Source organism: Thalassophryne amazonica, chromosome 15 (genome assembly GCF_902500255.1).
Source record: "Thalassophryne amazonica chromosome 15, fThaAma1.1, whole genome shotgun sequence".
Lineage (NCBI taxonomy): Eukaryota > Metazoa > Chordata > Actinopteri > Batrachoidiformes > Batrachoididae > Thalassophryne > Thalassophryne amazonica.
Genome location: NC_047117.1, coordinates 24,615,431 through 24,632,190, shown reverse-complemented (window position 1 = coordinate 24,632,190; position 16,760 = coordinate 24,615,431). Strand labels below are relative to the sequence as shown.

Sequence of the window (16,760 nt, the reverse complement as noted above, 5' to 3'; positions counted from 1 at the left end):
TCATATCCTGACAAGCAACAACTGATTCAGTTTTCAAGTTCATAGGTCAAAGGTCAAAGTCAGGAAAAGTCATGTTGCTGTGTAGTGCCATTGATGTCTTCCGCCACAGTCTCTATTTGTGGCTGTGTAAAAATAAAAGCACCTGCTTGTGGCAAAATTCAGAAAAGACAGAAAGCCCTGCATGCGTACGTATAACTGATTATGGACAAACTGTGAAGAGCTAACATTTACCGTTTGATATGCTAATGTATTTTGGGACAAGGATGAACACCACCAAAATGGAATGTTGATAGGACTAATATTTTTGGAGAAACTATAGATGTTAGCTAACAACACTGAACAATGGATGTTGATGATTACCATCTGGATGCACACGCCATTCCAGCAGGGGATGGTAAACCATCTATATACTAAAAGCATGCATACATGGCTGAGGCAAGAAAGTGAAAATGCTTATTTCCATTGTGGGCCATTTACAAATCAAATGACAAAATAGAAGTAACAATAAGGTAAAATAATAATACTGATTATAATAATAGTGTGTACATTATTTGAACCTAAACAATTTATAAATACATTGATGAAAGCCATAGACACATACACACGCACACAGAGGCCATTTGGCTTTTATAGCTGAAAGTCCAGTGGACCTGACTATCTGACAGTGGAGATTAAATGCACAAAGATTTAAAAATAGGATTTGTTGACAAACAGGTATATTCAAATGTAACCTGAACAGGACTCAATTTTAACTTTTTCTTTATTATAATTTCAGAAAATCAAACATTTATTTTGAAAAATGTCCAAACAAACGTCTGGGCACTTGTAGAATAGACTTCAGCAGCATCGGTATGTCAGGAGCATGTGATGTTTGGGAGGGTGTGGCTTCACAGGTAGAGCTCGTGCACTGCAGCAACACAATAACATTCTCATACACACCTTCAACAACACACACACATGAGGTTTTCAACTTACGACGGGAATAAAAACTAATGCAAAGGAGTCTCCTGAGGAAAAAAATTGCTGCATTTGAAGAGTTGTGCAGTTAGGACTCAAACTTTTTTTTTTTTTTTTTTAAGAAATGTGATCTTTCCTGCAGGATTTTGTGTTGAGCAAACTAATTTTGCAAAATCCGTTTCCTCAGACTGTGGGAATAACAGCATTGTGCCACAGATTTGTGTGTGTGTGCTTTTGGAGACCTTTTAAGCTGTCTGTGACAATGCCGGTGTTCAAAGTGGAGGAGTCATCAGGGGACAACTCCGTGGCTGTCTCCAATTCTTTACTTCAGACAGAGGAGCAGCCCCGCGGCCGGAGGAGGAAGAGACCTCTGCAGCGAGGGAAGCCCCCCTACAGCTACATCGCGCTTATTTCCATGGCCATCACCAACTCTCCTGACCGCAAGCTGACTTTAGGAGGCATCTACAAATTCATCACGGAGCGCTTCCCCTTCTACCGAGACAATTCTAAGAAATGGCAGAACTCCATCCGCCATAACTTGACTCTCAATGATTGTTTTATCAAGATCCCTCGAGAACCGGGGCGCCCAGGAAAGGGCAACTACTGGGCTTTGGACCCCAATGCTGAGGACATGTTTGAGAGTGGAAGTTTCCTGCGGCGCAGGAAGAGGTTTAAGCGATGTGATTTGAGCACTTATGCCTCCTATGTCCATGAGGCATCCATTTTCTCTCCAGTCCAGATGGCCAGGTCAGCAGCATATACTAACTCAATCTACTCCAACATGAGAGTCAGTTCCCCCTACGGCCAGCAGCTGACCTCTGCATACTACCAATCTTCATCACCTCCCGGGTTTGGACCTGCTCAGACCCGGATGTTCAGCATCAATAACCTCATAGGACATCCTTCCCCAGCCAGCATGATGGGAGGTCAATGTCCAGAGGTGATGACGCAGCACACCCGGAGCTTCAGTCCTGAAGGGGTTCCCAATGGATCCAGTCCCTGCGGCCTGGGAGGTGCGAGTTTCCAGACCCAACCGTGTGGAGGACCAATGACTTCCCGCTCCTCTACACATGTTGGATTCACCTACTCTGGTCCAAACACCCACCAACACCATCACGCCCCACACGGGTCATATGGGCAAGCCCAAGCACAAGGTTATGGTGGTCCAGGACACGTTAATGCCCCAGTCCACGGGTCTGCAGAGACCATGGACCACTACGGCAGGATCTCTCCAGTCCAATTGGGGTCATTTCCGCAGTACAACAGTGCTGCAGGTCCTATTGCTAACACGGGAGGTTACCTGAGACATCACACCTATCCAGGTACTATGGACAGGTTTGTGCCTGCTATCTGAGTGTGCAAAACCTGCTCGAGTGTCACACTGGCTTGTACGGAAAATGTGTGTGAAAAGAGAAAAAAAAAATTTGGCCAATTTGTGACCTCTAAAGGACACACAATGTGCTGTATTTGTGATCGAGTCCACTTACCCCTCAGCACCATCATCACACTATGAATTTGGATTTACATTATGCTGTCGTGTGCGTATGATGGTGAGCTTTTATTCTCATGAACTGAAAGTGCAAGTTCTGTCATTTTTGTTTTAATGTATCTAAATTATTGTGCTTCGTGGTCATAGGTTTTGCAATAAGTCATTTGTATGAAGAAGCTTCAAATTTGCATGTATTTTGTTGACTATGCATTTGTGACTTCTTTCAACATAATTATGTAGCACTTTTGTCATGCAAGAATAAATAATTTAAATTAACCCGTTTATGCCCCAGATTTGTTTTTTATAAGTGTAAAAAGTTGCATTAGTACCTATGAGATTTTTTTTATTGTGAGTAGAAAATAACAGTAATACACTTCGGCAACAATTGTTGCCAGTGGGGCAAAACAGGTTAATGACATATCATTGAAGTTAATATTTGACCAAATTTCCGCAATCACAAAAGACAGATTTTAATAAAATCACACAAGGCATTCGGTGGTTGGGGGGGTGGTATGTGTGCATTTCTTCTTTGGTGTTTGCACTGCTTTCCACGGTGTTTCAGCTTGGCTGATGTAAAGTGCTGTCTGGAGCCAAAGCATTATCAGCCGCCACAGCCACTCTCAGTTATCACATCCTGACATCAACACACCACTTGGACACGCATCCAGCTGAGCTACTGCAGACTCACTAACCAAGGAAATGAGCTGAATTTTAAATTGTTGCGTCAGCTCATAAACCTTCTCAGTGTCCTGTATCTCACCACCAGAGGAAACAAGAAGTGCTCCGACAGCACAGACTGCCACCGAGACTTAAGTACAGATTTTTTTTTAACCATACGTTCCCTAAAGAGAAATTTCAGGGAGAAGCAGAAGTCTCCTCGAGCTGTATGTTCCTTGGCTTCCTCATTTACATGGAGTTGAAATAAATCAAGAAAATAGGTTAACTTACAACTTTTTTTTCTTCCACATTCTGTGAGCATGTAAACAATATTTCTGATGGTATGAACACAACAAAATGATTAAAATTCACACTTTAAGTGTTTAATCATTTCATTCACTCCATCAGAAATGAATGTTTTGCTCATTGAAGTTTCGAAGCCAGTTTGTTAACTTACACTCACCCAGTATAAATCCACCCCTTAAAAGTCATATTTTGTGATCCGTAAACTCTGATCTTTATTGGGATTTGTACCCAATTAAATTTATTGTCGAAAGTTCTCAATGTGAATATCTATTTTGTTGTTTGTTTTTTGTCCTATGTCCTAATGATAAAGTGGTGGGGAAAATTTTCCCTGGGTCCACCCCCTTTAACAGATCTGCTCCAAAAGTTAATGGGTTTTGTGTTGTTTAAGGAAAATCAATTTCTTAGTTTCTGTGTCCTGTTGACAGTCAAACAAACGGCACTGAACACTTTACCTCCTTGACCGAGGCAACTCAGAGGACGTCTTATATCAGAGGTGCATAGAAAAATGCTAAGAGTGCATAGCATTTATGTGAAACAACAGAGGACACACTAATCTGTGCAACAAGAAAATTCAAGTGGATAAGGATGAACCTTAGTTCGTGCACCATAAACTATTTTGTGTGCAAATCTTTCACACCATCTGCGCTAAAATTGAACAAGCAACATTTACGTAAACCAAAGGTTGTTGAAATTTAAACAGCCCTCCCATGATTACAGAAGTGCACAGAACAAACAAACACACACTGCTGTGTTCTCAGTGACAACTGTTTTGCAACTTCTGTGCACATTCAACACAGAACACCCAACAAAAGAATTACGTAAAAAAATAAATAAATTTTTACACTGTAACATTAAGCAAAAAATATAGTAACACAGTAATACAAAGAATAATATAAACATTTTAATAATATAAACACATTTTATTTTTATCGCATTAAAATAAATCAAACGAATCAAAATAAACAGGTGTGAAAAAACAAAACATATCAGCCAATGTAATCAACGAGCTGCTGGAGTTGTTCACAATTCTTCACCACTTCTGGCATGGACAGCAAAGTCTGCAAAAACAATCATTACTCCACACTGCATGCACCAGTTCATTTTACAGGATGGCAAGAGTAAAAAACAAGCAAACAAACAAAATAAGATGCAGCTCTCACCTCGCGGACTCTGTTGATGATCTTGTTCAGTATTTGCAGTTCATTCTCACTTTTCATCTGGTTGGTTTGGTGGATAATTTGCTGTAGAAATAAAAGAACATGATTTGCAGTTTGAATTCCTTCATGTGACCAACACATGACTGTTTATGTTTTTTCAGTGAGATAAATTAACACTGATACGTGACGGTGAACGTCAGTGGATAGCGTGAACAGACGTTACTTACATGTCTCTTTGCTCTTTCAAGGAGCTTCACTTTGGCCTGTTCCACCTCCTGAAGGCTCATCTTCAGCCTCTGCACCTACAGGAGGGTGAAAAAAGTCAAATGTATGGCTGCCACAAACAAGAATTTTTGTATTAAATTAATCTCTAATTATTTATTAATTTTAACATTTAATCTAATGATTTTTTCCAATTACATTAATATTACATGTATGTTACAAATACATTAAAAAAATATTCGTTCAACAATCTTTAAAAAACTCCAAACGAGTTATAAAATGAATTTTTTTCTTAAATTTATCTACGGGGGGATGATCAAAGAAATTCTGGAACACAACTTTGTCTCTCCCTGAGACACAAAAAGATAGAGAATAAAGTGATTTTTTTACAGCATGGGAACTAAGGATTATTTTTTAATTAATTAATTTTTTTGATTAATCACATTATCCAATGGGCTTTTTTTTTATTCCCCCCCCCCCCCCCCCCCCCCCCCCCCAAAAAAAAAATTGACAAACATATTTGTTTCACAAAATAAATAAAAAATTCAAACATATAAAGGATATACAGTGTCAAAATTTAAAAAGCCTCTATGGTGGGGGTGTCAAAGAAATTCTGGCACAGTGCATAAAATAAAATTGTGACATTTTATAGACGTACAATTACTATCATGATCAATCTATTGATAATTTTCTGATCAGTCAATTTAAATTCCTAAAAATAAATAATTTAATAAAAAATACATAAAAAAATATTTTGTCCTCAAAGTATTTTTACAAATTAAAAATAAAAAATACAGACATACAGGACATAAAGTGCTGAACTTAAAAAAAAAAAAAAACATATAATAATATTAATTGTAATGATAATAATAATAATAACAACAGAAGAAATCCTGACACACTTTGCCTCTTCCTGAGACATTAAAAGGACAAAGTAAAATTCTGATATATTTTATAGGGCTGCAACTAATCAATATTCTCATTAACAGTTAATCTTTGTATTATTTCATTAGATGATTTGTTCATAAAATGTTAGAAAAATATAAATTATTAATGTTTCTCAAAGCCACAAGCCAAATATGTTACAATTCCTGTCAGAGAATTAAAGAACCCTGAAAATATTCACATTTAAGAAGCTGAACTCAAAATAATTATTCAATTTTGGGAAAAAAAAAGTTGCAGATGAATTAAATAATTATTAATCTGTGTGGCTCTGTTAAACCGGCTTTGCCCAGGAAGAGTCACACCCACATATGCAACGATGTATGGAGCAAAACATGCGTGTGACACCTGACAGCTCTCACACCAACGCTCGACCGTACCTCTTTCACTAACTGAACATTCTCGTCTAAGAAATATGTCTGGTTTGCCGACTGGTCACCAGACTTCTTCAGCTCCTCTCGCAGAAAGCGACACTCTACGTGTGACTGCTGCAGAGCACACCTGAGCTCAGCCACCTCCGTTCTGAGCTCCTACAAGTGAGAGAGGGGGAAAAACAAGAAGAAGCCAAATTCAGACAGACTGTGTGTTTTAGGTCAATGAAAACATTTCTGATTTGGTATATTTATGAAGACGCCAGTGTTTGTGTCTCACATTATTTGCAGCCTTGCATTTATTTAGAAGATCTTGAGTCTTGCTGACTTCTGTTATCAACTTTGCCACCGTTTCCTCATCCTGTGGAAAGAAGGATGTTTCAAAATAAACGTCACGACTGGTTTCGTTGTTGGAGGCTGTAGGTGAGGTGCGGTAGATGCTACCTGAGCTTTCTGCTGTAATGCCATGTTGCCTCTCTCCACCAGGCTTGTCAGAAGGCTGAGCTGATGCTTCAGCCCACACACCTCGTTCTCATACCTCATGTCTGCAGCCTCTTGTTCCCTCTGCAGGACAGAGCTGGAACAGTGCAACAGAGGAACAATAAAAAAATCTTTTCACAAAAGCTTTTTCAAACACAAAACGTTAATGGTGTCACTTGTCAGCACTGTGACATATGCTTTAAACAAAGTATCTCTATAGATTTCATTACTTATTTTAAGTGAACAAAACAGGCACTACGTACTGAACATGGTGAAGTAGTCAGGTTAAAACAGAACCATGAACATTCCTGAAAATCTGGGCTTTAGACGGAACATAGCTCAGCAACGCACTAGTCTCATGATGGTGATAGTTCTGTTGCCACAAATTATCAACTTTTTTTAAGAGGTAGTCAGTGTGAAGTGTGAATCTCAATGGCTTTAAATAAAATCTCCACTTATTTTTTTAATAATAAGAAAAAAGTAATAAAAATCATGACAAAATGGTTCATCCCCAAGTTCTATTTTTAGCATCTCCATCATATGCATATTTTCTACATTCATGCCTGTTTTTGTTTTGGAGGCACTGAATGAATTTTTTCAGTATTTCTGACAATTTCGCATTTTTTGTAAATAAATTCTAGCATCTGCCCCTTTTGGCATTATGCAAAATTCTATTCATTTCTCTATAAGGTTAGCATTTGTAATCCATTTATATACACACATATACATATTATATATATATACACACATATATACACACACACACACACACACACACACACACACACACACACACACACACACACACACACACACACACATATATATATCTCTTTCGTTTCAGAGACCCTCCTAGTAATCCAACATCTTAAGATGTTATCAAACCCTAACCCGGTCTTGGTGAACATTGCTGCAAGTGGTTGCATTAGATTCTCTCCACATCAGTTTTCTGGGGTTCACCTGTAACACAAAACAAGCAGTAACATTTTTATGCCTGTTTCTTCCTACTCACATGGTGTACTGCTGCGCTTCCAGACGAGCATCCTTGTGTCGCTGCACCGATCGTACGGCACTCCTGAGTTCTGTAACCGTGTGGCTCAGGTCAGCCAGCAGCTTCGTCACATCGCTTTGCTCCTCGTCTGCTTCAAACTCTGTTGAAGTCGAGTTCTTTTTTGGGGTGGCGGCGGTAACGCGGATGAAGGCGCTCGTCTCACTGAACAAACCATCACACACGGGTTGTGGCAGATCTGACAAGAAAGTGAACGACGTGTGTAGTTTTGTATTTAACACAGTCATTTTATCAGATGGCAACACAGCCTGTCCTGAAAACAACACCTCAAATTCTCATAAATTTAACTTTAATCTTGAAAACTTGAAACCCTCTTGGAGCACCTTAAAAACTAAGTAAATGAATAAAAATCAAAGGGAAAAAAAAAAGCCATTGCACAAACAAACCCCAACATGTAGCAAAATGTAGGTCTGGGCAATACAACTCCAAATCAGTAAAGATTACTTCTAAATTATACCTTGATTACATTAATGAAGGATTATTTATTTTATATCTGCACTGAGCAGGTCTGAGGCTGAGTGTGAAGCAACTTGGGATGAGAATCAGCACCATGGTCCTCTGTAGGAACAGGGTGGACTGTCCGCTCTGGGTCTGGGGAGAGTTATTGCCACAAGTGGAGGAGTTTAAGTATCTCAGTACACAAGTGGGGGTAAGTTGGAAAATGAGATCGATAGGCGCATTGGGGCGGCATGTGGTGTTTTACGGACGCTGTGCTGGACGGTCACGGTGAAGAAGGAGCTGATCCAGAAGGTGAGGCTCTCAATTTACCAGTCGATTTATGCTCCTATCCTCAGCTATGGTTATGAACTTAGAGGAATCTCATTTCTGCTGCTTGTATCCGTGATCTTATTCTTTTGGTCATTCCCCAGTCGGGTATCTGATCTTACACTCCTGGACAGGGTGAGAAGCTCGACTATCTGGGAGGGATTCAGAGTAGAGCTGCTGCTTCTCTGAATCAAAAGGAGCCAGCTGAGGTGGTTCACGCACCTGGTGAGGAGACCCCAGGAAAGACCCAGGACATGCTGGAGGGATTATATTTCCCAGCTAGCTTTGGAATACCTTGGGATCCCCAAGGTACTGGACTTCGCTGAGGGTAGGGAAGTGTGGGGTGAGCTACTTGGTCTGCCGCCACTGTGACCCAAACCTAGATAAGCGACAGAAATTGAATGAATGAATGTTTATTTATGTTGTAGCCTTTTCTGTGCACTACTGCACATTTCACCATTAATTTTTCTGTTTATGACAAACTTTAACATGAGCAAGTTAACTGCAAATGTCAAAACAGCAACATGGTTTACTACCAAAATCATTGAGAGACAAAGTTAAAAACAGAAGTTTGAGCTGCTGATTTAAATACATTTAACACCCTGCCCCCCCCCCCCCCCCAAAAAAAGGAAAAACAACTCCATGAATTGGTGTATACATTATTATCACTGTGACTGAATATACTTTCTGAAAACAACTATGACAAAATATCTTCCACAGAAAATACTTTGGTTTGTAACACAGCAACGCATGGGCATGTTTAAGTCCTATAAATAAATAGGCAGAAAATAATTCACGCAGCAAGAGTGGGCATGACCCACTCAGTTGCCACTGATAGAAGCAAGGAAAACACACTGCCATGATCGGTCAAATATGATCTATGCATGTGACTGATCTGGATATCAGAGGCACCAAATGAACAAGAAATAATAGGTATGATTATTTTGCCCATTTATACCATGTTGTTTGTTTTGAAACCATAACCAGCCATACCTGTCTGATGTGTGCTTACTACAAATAAATTCTTCTTGCTACTGGCTTTCAATATTGTCTCCTGACGGAACAAATAACCTTTAAATGTAATGACCCTGAAGACAGAATTTTCATTAGATCACCTTTTCAAGACATGACGCAGTACCTTGTTCAGCAGTCATTTCGTTTTCTTCATCTTCCCTTTTCTCTGTAGCTAACGCAACCATGATTCTGTCTACAAAGGAGGTGGACGGGTGACGATGTTCAACACCCAATGTTTTAGGAAGTTCCTCTTTCTGAAAAGCAAGTCAGACAAGATGTGGTGGGAAAATAAGTACAGTTTACTTCAAAAACAACATCTCAACAAACTTACCAACTCAAACAAGAAGACCCACTGGGCAAAAACCTTTTTTTGGGCAAAAATAGAGTTTTGTGCAAACTATCCGCTCATATGTGACCATATCCAAATCTCAATAGAGGCTCTATAACGTTTTTCACCCCCATACCACCATTTTTAATTTTTTTAATTTCTCTTGTAATTACTTGGTTATTTAGCTAGTTTTTTGTTTTGTTTTGTTTTTTTTTTTGGAACTGAGGTTATCACAAATAAATGCTTGCCTTATACCAGTCAAGAGTTGAGAGGCACCACACACATGGAGCATTTACAGAATGATGTACAGTCATGTGGCTCTCGCCAGGATCTGTACAAATTTAATTTTTCCAGGTTTTGGTGTTCTAAACTACATTTAAAAGTGTTGTCTCTATAACTGATGACTTCATCTTCCTTGAAAAAGCAAATGTGACATGACTGAAATAAAATGTTTCACTGAAAATGTAGGAACTATACATCACCTTCTCAGTGAGAGCTGCCTGTAGCTCATTGGTGAGTCCTCGCACAGTATGATGCAGTAAAGTAATATCAGTGACTGCCTGAGCCAGCTTCTCATTGAGCTCCAGCTGAGTTGCACTGGCTTTAGATTTTGTATTTTCCAGCTCATCCTGCAGACATTTGTTTTCCATCCTGCAAAAACACAAGTACAGTTAATGGCGCCATTTAAAATTTAAAGCTATAGGGCCTTTCAAATTTCACAAAACTGAGAAAATTTAGTTTCTACCAAAATCCAAGCATTATGATCTGGGTTTATTTCTGTAAAATGTTACAAAATTACAGCTCGTTTTAATGAAGAGCACATATTTATGTGAGGGGAGGGGGGGATTCCGTAGTGAATACTGTCTTTTCCTTCATCACAGTCATGCAGGTTAACTACAGGAAAAAGTGCATGTGCGCGTGCATGTGTGATGTTTTGAGATTATTTATCTATCTTACATTATTAGCCATAAGATTTCCTGTAAATCACTTCCAAATCTACCAAATGTTGGTCATAGCATCTGATCCCTTGAATTTCTCCCCCTCATGGGTTGAAATACTAAATTGCTTCCAGACAGCATGAATTTTGTTTATATTGGCAATATCATATTAGAAATCACTTAGCTAAATGCTAAGTAATAAAATTATAGTAGTGCCTAAGAAAATTCTCTTTATGAATTAAATCTTAAAAAACCCAGTGACACTATGCCTTTAACCAATATATCAAATCCTTGTCAAAAGTGCAGTGTAAAGTAGCTACACTTAAAGTAAGTTCTTTCAGGTTCTCCCATTTTGCTCAGGGTCGCCACAGCGGATCAGACCTGGATTTGCATGTTTATTTGGCACAGGTTTTACACCAGATGCCCTAATTGACACAGCTCCAGATTACATGGAGAATGGGCATGGGTGGAACCTTCTGTTTTGAAAGCAAGTGCATTAACCACTTAACCACCAGTCTCCACAGTAAAACGTTGGTACAGTATACTCAGGCAAAATGACAACTTCTAGGGTCAGAAAGAGTCTCTAAACATGATGTCTCAGCTGCCTATCAACTAGGGTTGCACCAAACAATTTTTAAATCAACTAATCAATTATTCTTTGCTGACCTGTGATCAATTAATATTGACTAATTAATTAATTAACTGATTAATATTTCAAATTTAAAAAAAAAAACTATTTATATTCCAATATTCAATTGCCTTCTCTTTATTAAAAAAGACAAAGTATGCACTGCTGGACATTATTCCCCAGCAAAAAAAAAAAAAAAAATTAAAAAATCTGACCAAAACAAAATGTAATGAAATTTAAAAATGTGAGCTTGAATTTGGAGTAATTCAAAACTAAATGTAATTTTTTGTTTTTAAGGTTATATGTTATTCAAGTGTGTTCAATCACACTAAAATGCATTGTACTGCATAAAAGCATCAAATGGACAAAACACTACAAATTAAACATTTACTGCTAAAATTTTTTAAAATAGCTACACCTCCCGCCCACCCCACCTCCCAAGTGTATTGAGCTTACTGAAGCTGAGCGAGCATTCCTTTTAGGTCCTCGCACTGGATATTTCTCTCCCTCAGACCCTTCAGGTTAGTGTGGAGCAAACATTCACTTTCAGCCACTTGCTCTCTGGCCAGTTCATTCTCTATCTGTAAGAACTGGCACACGCACACACACACACAGAACCAACAATTAAAGCAGACATAAAGCCAGTGCAAAGTACACATGGCAGGCAGTACTTAATACACACAAATATGTGCTGCCATCAAGTGACAGAGCTCAGGTGCAGCACATCTGTTCATGATCTGACTTCCAGCATTAAGAGGATTAAAAGTTTTCAATAAGAGCCAGCAGTTTACTCTGAGTAAAATCTCTGCATGTCACAGGTTGCATTTAAAACCTTTTAATGGGAGGGGAAAAAAGTGTGTTCCTGAGGATTTTGTAGTTTGGGTCCTATGACAAAACATTACATTAGTGAGAGATGTAAGCCTAATCTCATGCATTTTGTGTTAGAAGTCTATAATTTTGCACACATATAGAGGACCCTGGGTGAATGTTTTTAGATGTGGATACATTTTGGCAGAGCCCCCTGGTGGCCACAGCAGGAACTAAAAGTTACGAGGCTGACACGTGTCACGCACATGCCCACATATAGTCCTAAATTCGTCATCTCTTACTTCATAGTCACAAAACTTGATAATTAGGTAATAAATGATGGCAAATAGTCCACTCGAATAAAGGAAGTACAACTGAAGCCCCCTAGTGGCTAGATAAGGAACTGAGGCTTTAACTCTTATGGGTATGCTGCAATCTTTTTTCGATTTTCAAGTTTTCACATTCAGGTTCTTTAGTCCAATATATATGTACTCTGAAATATTTACTAATTGAAAGGACAAACATACTTCTGAGATCCTAGAGACCATAAAATGTTAAATCAGGCATTACACACCAACACAGGTATGCCTATGTTATGCATTAGCTGTTCCAAAGTCAACATTTTATACCTATGAAACGTGGCAACACAATTATGTATTTGCCTGTGAAATATACATCTATTCTGGGAAAGCTTTACTTTAGTCAAATAGTTCTGCTGTTCTGATGAGGATGCGTTGGTGGCCCTTATTGGCAGCATCCATGACATGGAGCATGATGCGTGCTGTCCATCTTCTCATGGTGTTTTGGATTGCCTTGTTTGTTTGAAGCATTCTCGAAGTCACATACTAGTCTGCAGCTCTCTGGACCTTCCACCACCCACCGACGCAATGCTGTTGGGTTGTTTGTGAGGCCCACTGCCCCTCCCTCTCCTTTGACAAGGGCATTCTCCTGTTCGTATGCCTGATTTAGTGCCAAGGCAGAGAACCTGCGGCCTGTTTTCTGGACCACAAAGCCACCTTTGCTGAACTCTTGAAACACTGCTGGTTGTGTCTGCTCCAGGCCTAACATGTCTCACAGGTGCACTAGCAGCCACCTTGCATAGTTGGTGTGATCCGTAGCAAACACCCAAGGAATTAGTCTCACCAGAGAATCAACATATTGTTTTAAATCACCTTCACGGATAGACTACATAAACTGAAGTACGCCAAGCTGCAGCTCAAGTATTATGTTCCAAAAATGGAACTGTGGGTGGTCTTCACACATCTTCTTGACCCAGTCTTGGAAGTCAGTCATGTTACCATCAGTTGAAATTGGTTGCTTGTGATACTGGTATGCCTGAAACTGAAGGAGGTAGTGAAGCTGCAGTGACAGTGTGCCCATGGCGTGTCCTGGTCAGGTGTGCTGCTTTCAGAAGTGTGTCACAACCCCACCAGTTGCAATACCAGCAGAGGAGATCACTGTGGTCCATCCAGTATCAGCAAGCAGGTCTCCTAGAACTTTGAAGAAGGTCATTTCTGTATGCATTGCATCCAACATCAGCACAAACTTGTCTTCACCATGGCTCTCAGGAAATGGCCACTGAATCATTTTGACAAGGGCAAAGAGAGGTTGATCCATTGCCAAGACAGATACTTGTCTAGGATTCACGAACTGGGTAGCTGCCGCTATGACATTCATGGCATGTTTTATCATGGCAGGTGTGTTTGCACTCTCCATGAAAAGTGGCATCAAGCCCACTTTTGCAGGACACAGAACTGATGTCTGCAGACTACCATGGAAAGCTGCCCATGAGACAGCACCTGACTCTTTCTCAAGTTCTCCAACCAGGCATGTTGCTTAACAAGAGTGGTGGTTGGTGTGAGGGATGGAGGTCTCACAGGTCGTTGGACAGCAGGTATTACTGGATCTTTCTAAGTAATAAAGTGAAATGAATTTATGAACTTGAAACAAAACATATGTATACATGATAGACTTCATGGAGCATCATGGTCACAAATTTAACTCCATTTGTAGCCAGCAAGGGGTTTCAGTTGTTCTTTCTTATTTTTGTTATATTTTCCATCATTTATGACATAATTGTGTTAAGTATGTTGACTATGAAGTAAGAGATAAAGATTTTATGACTATATGTGGGCATGCGTGACACGTGTCAGCCTCGTAACCTTTATTTCCCACTGTGGCCACCGGGGGGCTCTGCCAAAATGTATCATGTAAAAACGTTCACCCTAGGGTCTTCTATGTGTGTGAAAAATTATAGACTTCTAAGACAAAATGCACGAAATCCCCATCTGGTTGAACTTGTATCTCTCGCTACATTGTTTTTGTCATTGTAACGCTCTCAGACATTTTAGCTGATTAATGGCTAAATCCTCTCATCACCAGATTTTCACTCATGTCCCTCATTTTGGTAAAATTCTTCAAATTATGTCCTAGCCTGGAGTAAGCACTCTCAAAAACTGAGTGACCATGCAATTAGCAGACGAGTGGGAAAGTCACAAAGGCATCTGTGGCCGCTGGAAAGGAGTTACAGGCTTCTGAAAAGTATGTCTTCTTTTCTCCACCAGGAAGGGGTATTCTACAGCAGACCAAAGTTGCACAATGCAGCTTCTCCAATCACAACCACAAAGGCCCAATACATCTTCAAACTATCAGAAATGTCTCGGTGGCTTCCTTCACTCGTCTCCTTTCATTTTTTGTTTGGTTTTTTTTAAAGAAGTGCAGTCTCCAGGCAGATTTTCCATACCGTTTATGTAAATGAAACAACTTTGTGTCTGTAGCATGGCCCAAGCAGAGGGTCAGCCCTTTGAGTCTGGTCTGCTTGAGGTTTCTTCCTCAGAGGGAATTCTTCCTTACTACTGTTCATTGGTAAGGTTAGACCTTACTTGTGTTTAGTGCCTTGAGGCTACCTTGTTGTGATTTGGCGCTATATAAATGAAAATAAATTGAAAGTGAAAACTGAGAACCGTCTACAAACATGATCATCTGTATTCACAATAACTATTGTGAATTTATACTATGTTTGTCCAATTACTTATTGCCTGTGTAAATGTAGGGACTATATATAAAGATGGCGGTAATTCCCAAAGGATTAAAGCGGTACTTTTTTGTTCAATGCCTTGAATTGAAGCTGAATGTGAATACGACAAGCATACAGTGAGGTAAAAAAAAGTATTCAGTCAGCCCCTGATTGTGCAAGTTCTCCTACTTTTAAAGATGAGAGAGGTCTGTAATTTTCATCATAGGTACACTTCAACTATGAGAGACAAAATGAGGGAAAAAAAAAAATCCAGGAAATCACATCGTAGGATTTTTAAAGAATTTATTTGTGAATTATGGTGGAAAATAAGTATGTGGTGACCTACAAACAAGCAAGATTTCTGGCTCTCACAGACCTGTAACTTCTTTAAGAAGCTCTTCTGTCCTCCACCTGTTACCTGTATTAATGGCATCTGTTGGAACTCGTTATATGTATAAAAGACACCTGTCCACAGCCTCACACAGTAAGACTCAAAACTCAACCATGGCCAAGACCAAAGAGCTGTTGAAGGACACCAGGAAGAAAATTGTAGACCTGCACCAGGCTGGGAAGAGTGAATCTACAATAGTCAAGCAGGTTGGTGTGAATAAATCAACTGTGGGAGCAATTGTAAGAAAATGGAAGACATACAAGACCATTGATAATCTCTCTCGATCTGGGGCTCCATGCAAGATGTCATCCCGTGGGGTCAAAATGATCATGAGAACAGTGAGCAAAAATCCCAGAACTACATGGAGGGACCTGATGAATGTCCTGCAGAGAGCTGGGACCAAAGTAACAAAGACTACACAGTACGCAGAGAGGTACTCAAATCCTGCAGTGCCAGGCGTGTCCCCCTGCTTAAGACAGTATGTGTCCAGGCCTGTCTGAAGTTTGCCAGAGAGCATATGGATGATCCAGAAGAGGCTTGGGAGATATCATGTGGTCAGATGAAACCAAAATAGAACATTTTGGTCAAAACTCAACCCGTTGTGTTTGGAGGAAGAAGAATGCTGAGTTGCATCCCAAGAACACCATACCTACTGTGAAGCATGGGGGTGGAAACATCATGCTTTGAGGCTGTTTTTCTGCAAAGGGGACAGGACAACTGATCTGTGTTAAGGGAAGAATGAACATGGCCATGTATCATGAGATTTTAAGCCAAAACCTCCTTCCATCAGTGAGAGCATTGAAGATGTAATGTGGCTGGGTCTTCCAGCATGACAATGATCCCAAACACACCACTCAGGCAACGAAGGAGTGGCTCCGTAAAAAGCATTTCAAGGTCCTGTAGTGGCCTAGCCAGTCTCCAAGCCTCAACCCCATAGAAAATTTGTGGAGGGAGTTGAAAGTCCATGTTGCCCAGTGACAGCCCCAAAACATCACTGCTCTAGAGGAGATCTGCATGGAGGAATGGGCCAAAATACCAGCTACAGTGTGTGCAAACCCAGTGAAGACTTACAGGAAATGTTTGACCTCTGTCATTGCCAACAAAGATTATGTTACAAAGTATTGAGTTGAACTTTTGTTATTGACCAAATACTTATTTTCCACCATATTTTACAAATAAATTCTTTAAAAAAAATCCTACAGTGTGATTTCCTGGATTGTTTT

The 16,760-nt window shown here is 39.7% G+C and overlaps 2 protein-coding genes across 3 annotated transcripts in view; one reads left to right on the top strand and one right to left on the bottom strand.

The window, feature by feature from the left end:
• Positions 1–940: 940 nt before the first annotated feature.
• On the top strand, positions 941–4,212 carry foxe1 (forkhead box E1). Its single transcript, XM_034188555.1, has one exon. The coding sequence runs from the start codon at positions 1,220–1,222 to the stop codon at positions 2,309–2,311; it is 1,092 nt and encodes a 363-aa protein (XP_034044446.1). The 5' UTR covers positions 941–1,219; the 3' UTR covers positions 2,312–4,212.
• Positions 4,213–4,323: 111 nt separating this feature from the next.
• Positions 4,324–16,760, bottom strand: part of spag5 (sperm associated antigen 5) — a 32,632-nt gene continuing 20,195 nt past the window's right edge. For both annotated transcript variants that reach the window (XM_034188553.1, XM_034188554.1), the window contains 10 exons: positions 11,780–11,913; positions 10,240–10,408; positions 9,554–9,683; positions 7,594–7,828; positions 6,546–6,678; positions 6,382–6,462; positions 6,111–6,260; positions 4,794–4,868; positions 4,570–4,650; positions 4,324–4,467 (listed from right to left, as the gene is read on the bottom strand). In XM_034188553.1, coding sequence (XP_034044444.1) covers positions 4,396–4,467; positions 4,570–4,650; positions 4,794–4,868; positions 6,111–6,260; positions 6,382–6,462; positions 6,546–6,678; positions 7,594–7,828; positions 9,554–9,683; positions 10,240–10,408; positions 11,780–11,913 — 1,260 coding nt within the window. In that variant the 3' untranslated portion in view covers positions 4,324–4,395. The remainder of the gene's footprint in view (positions 4,468–4,569; positions 4,651–4,793; positions 4,869–6,110; positions 6,261–6,381; positions 6,463–6,545; positions 6,679–7,593; positions 7,829–9,553; positions 9,684–10,239; positions 10,409–11,779; positions 11,914–16,760) is intronic.

Bases quoted from the DNA above. Each gene is read 5' to 3' on its own strand.
- foxe1 (XM_034188555.1), top strand. From the start codon at position 1,220: ATGCCGGTGTTCAAAGTGGAGGAGTCATCAGGGGACAACTCCGTGGCT.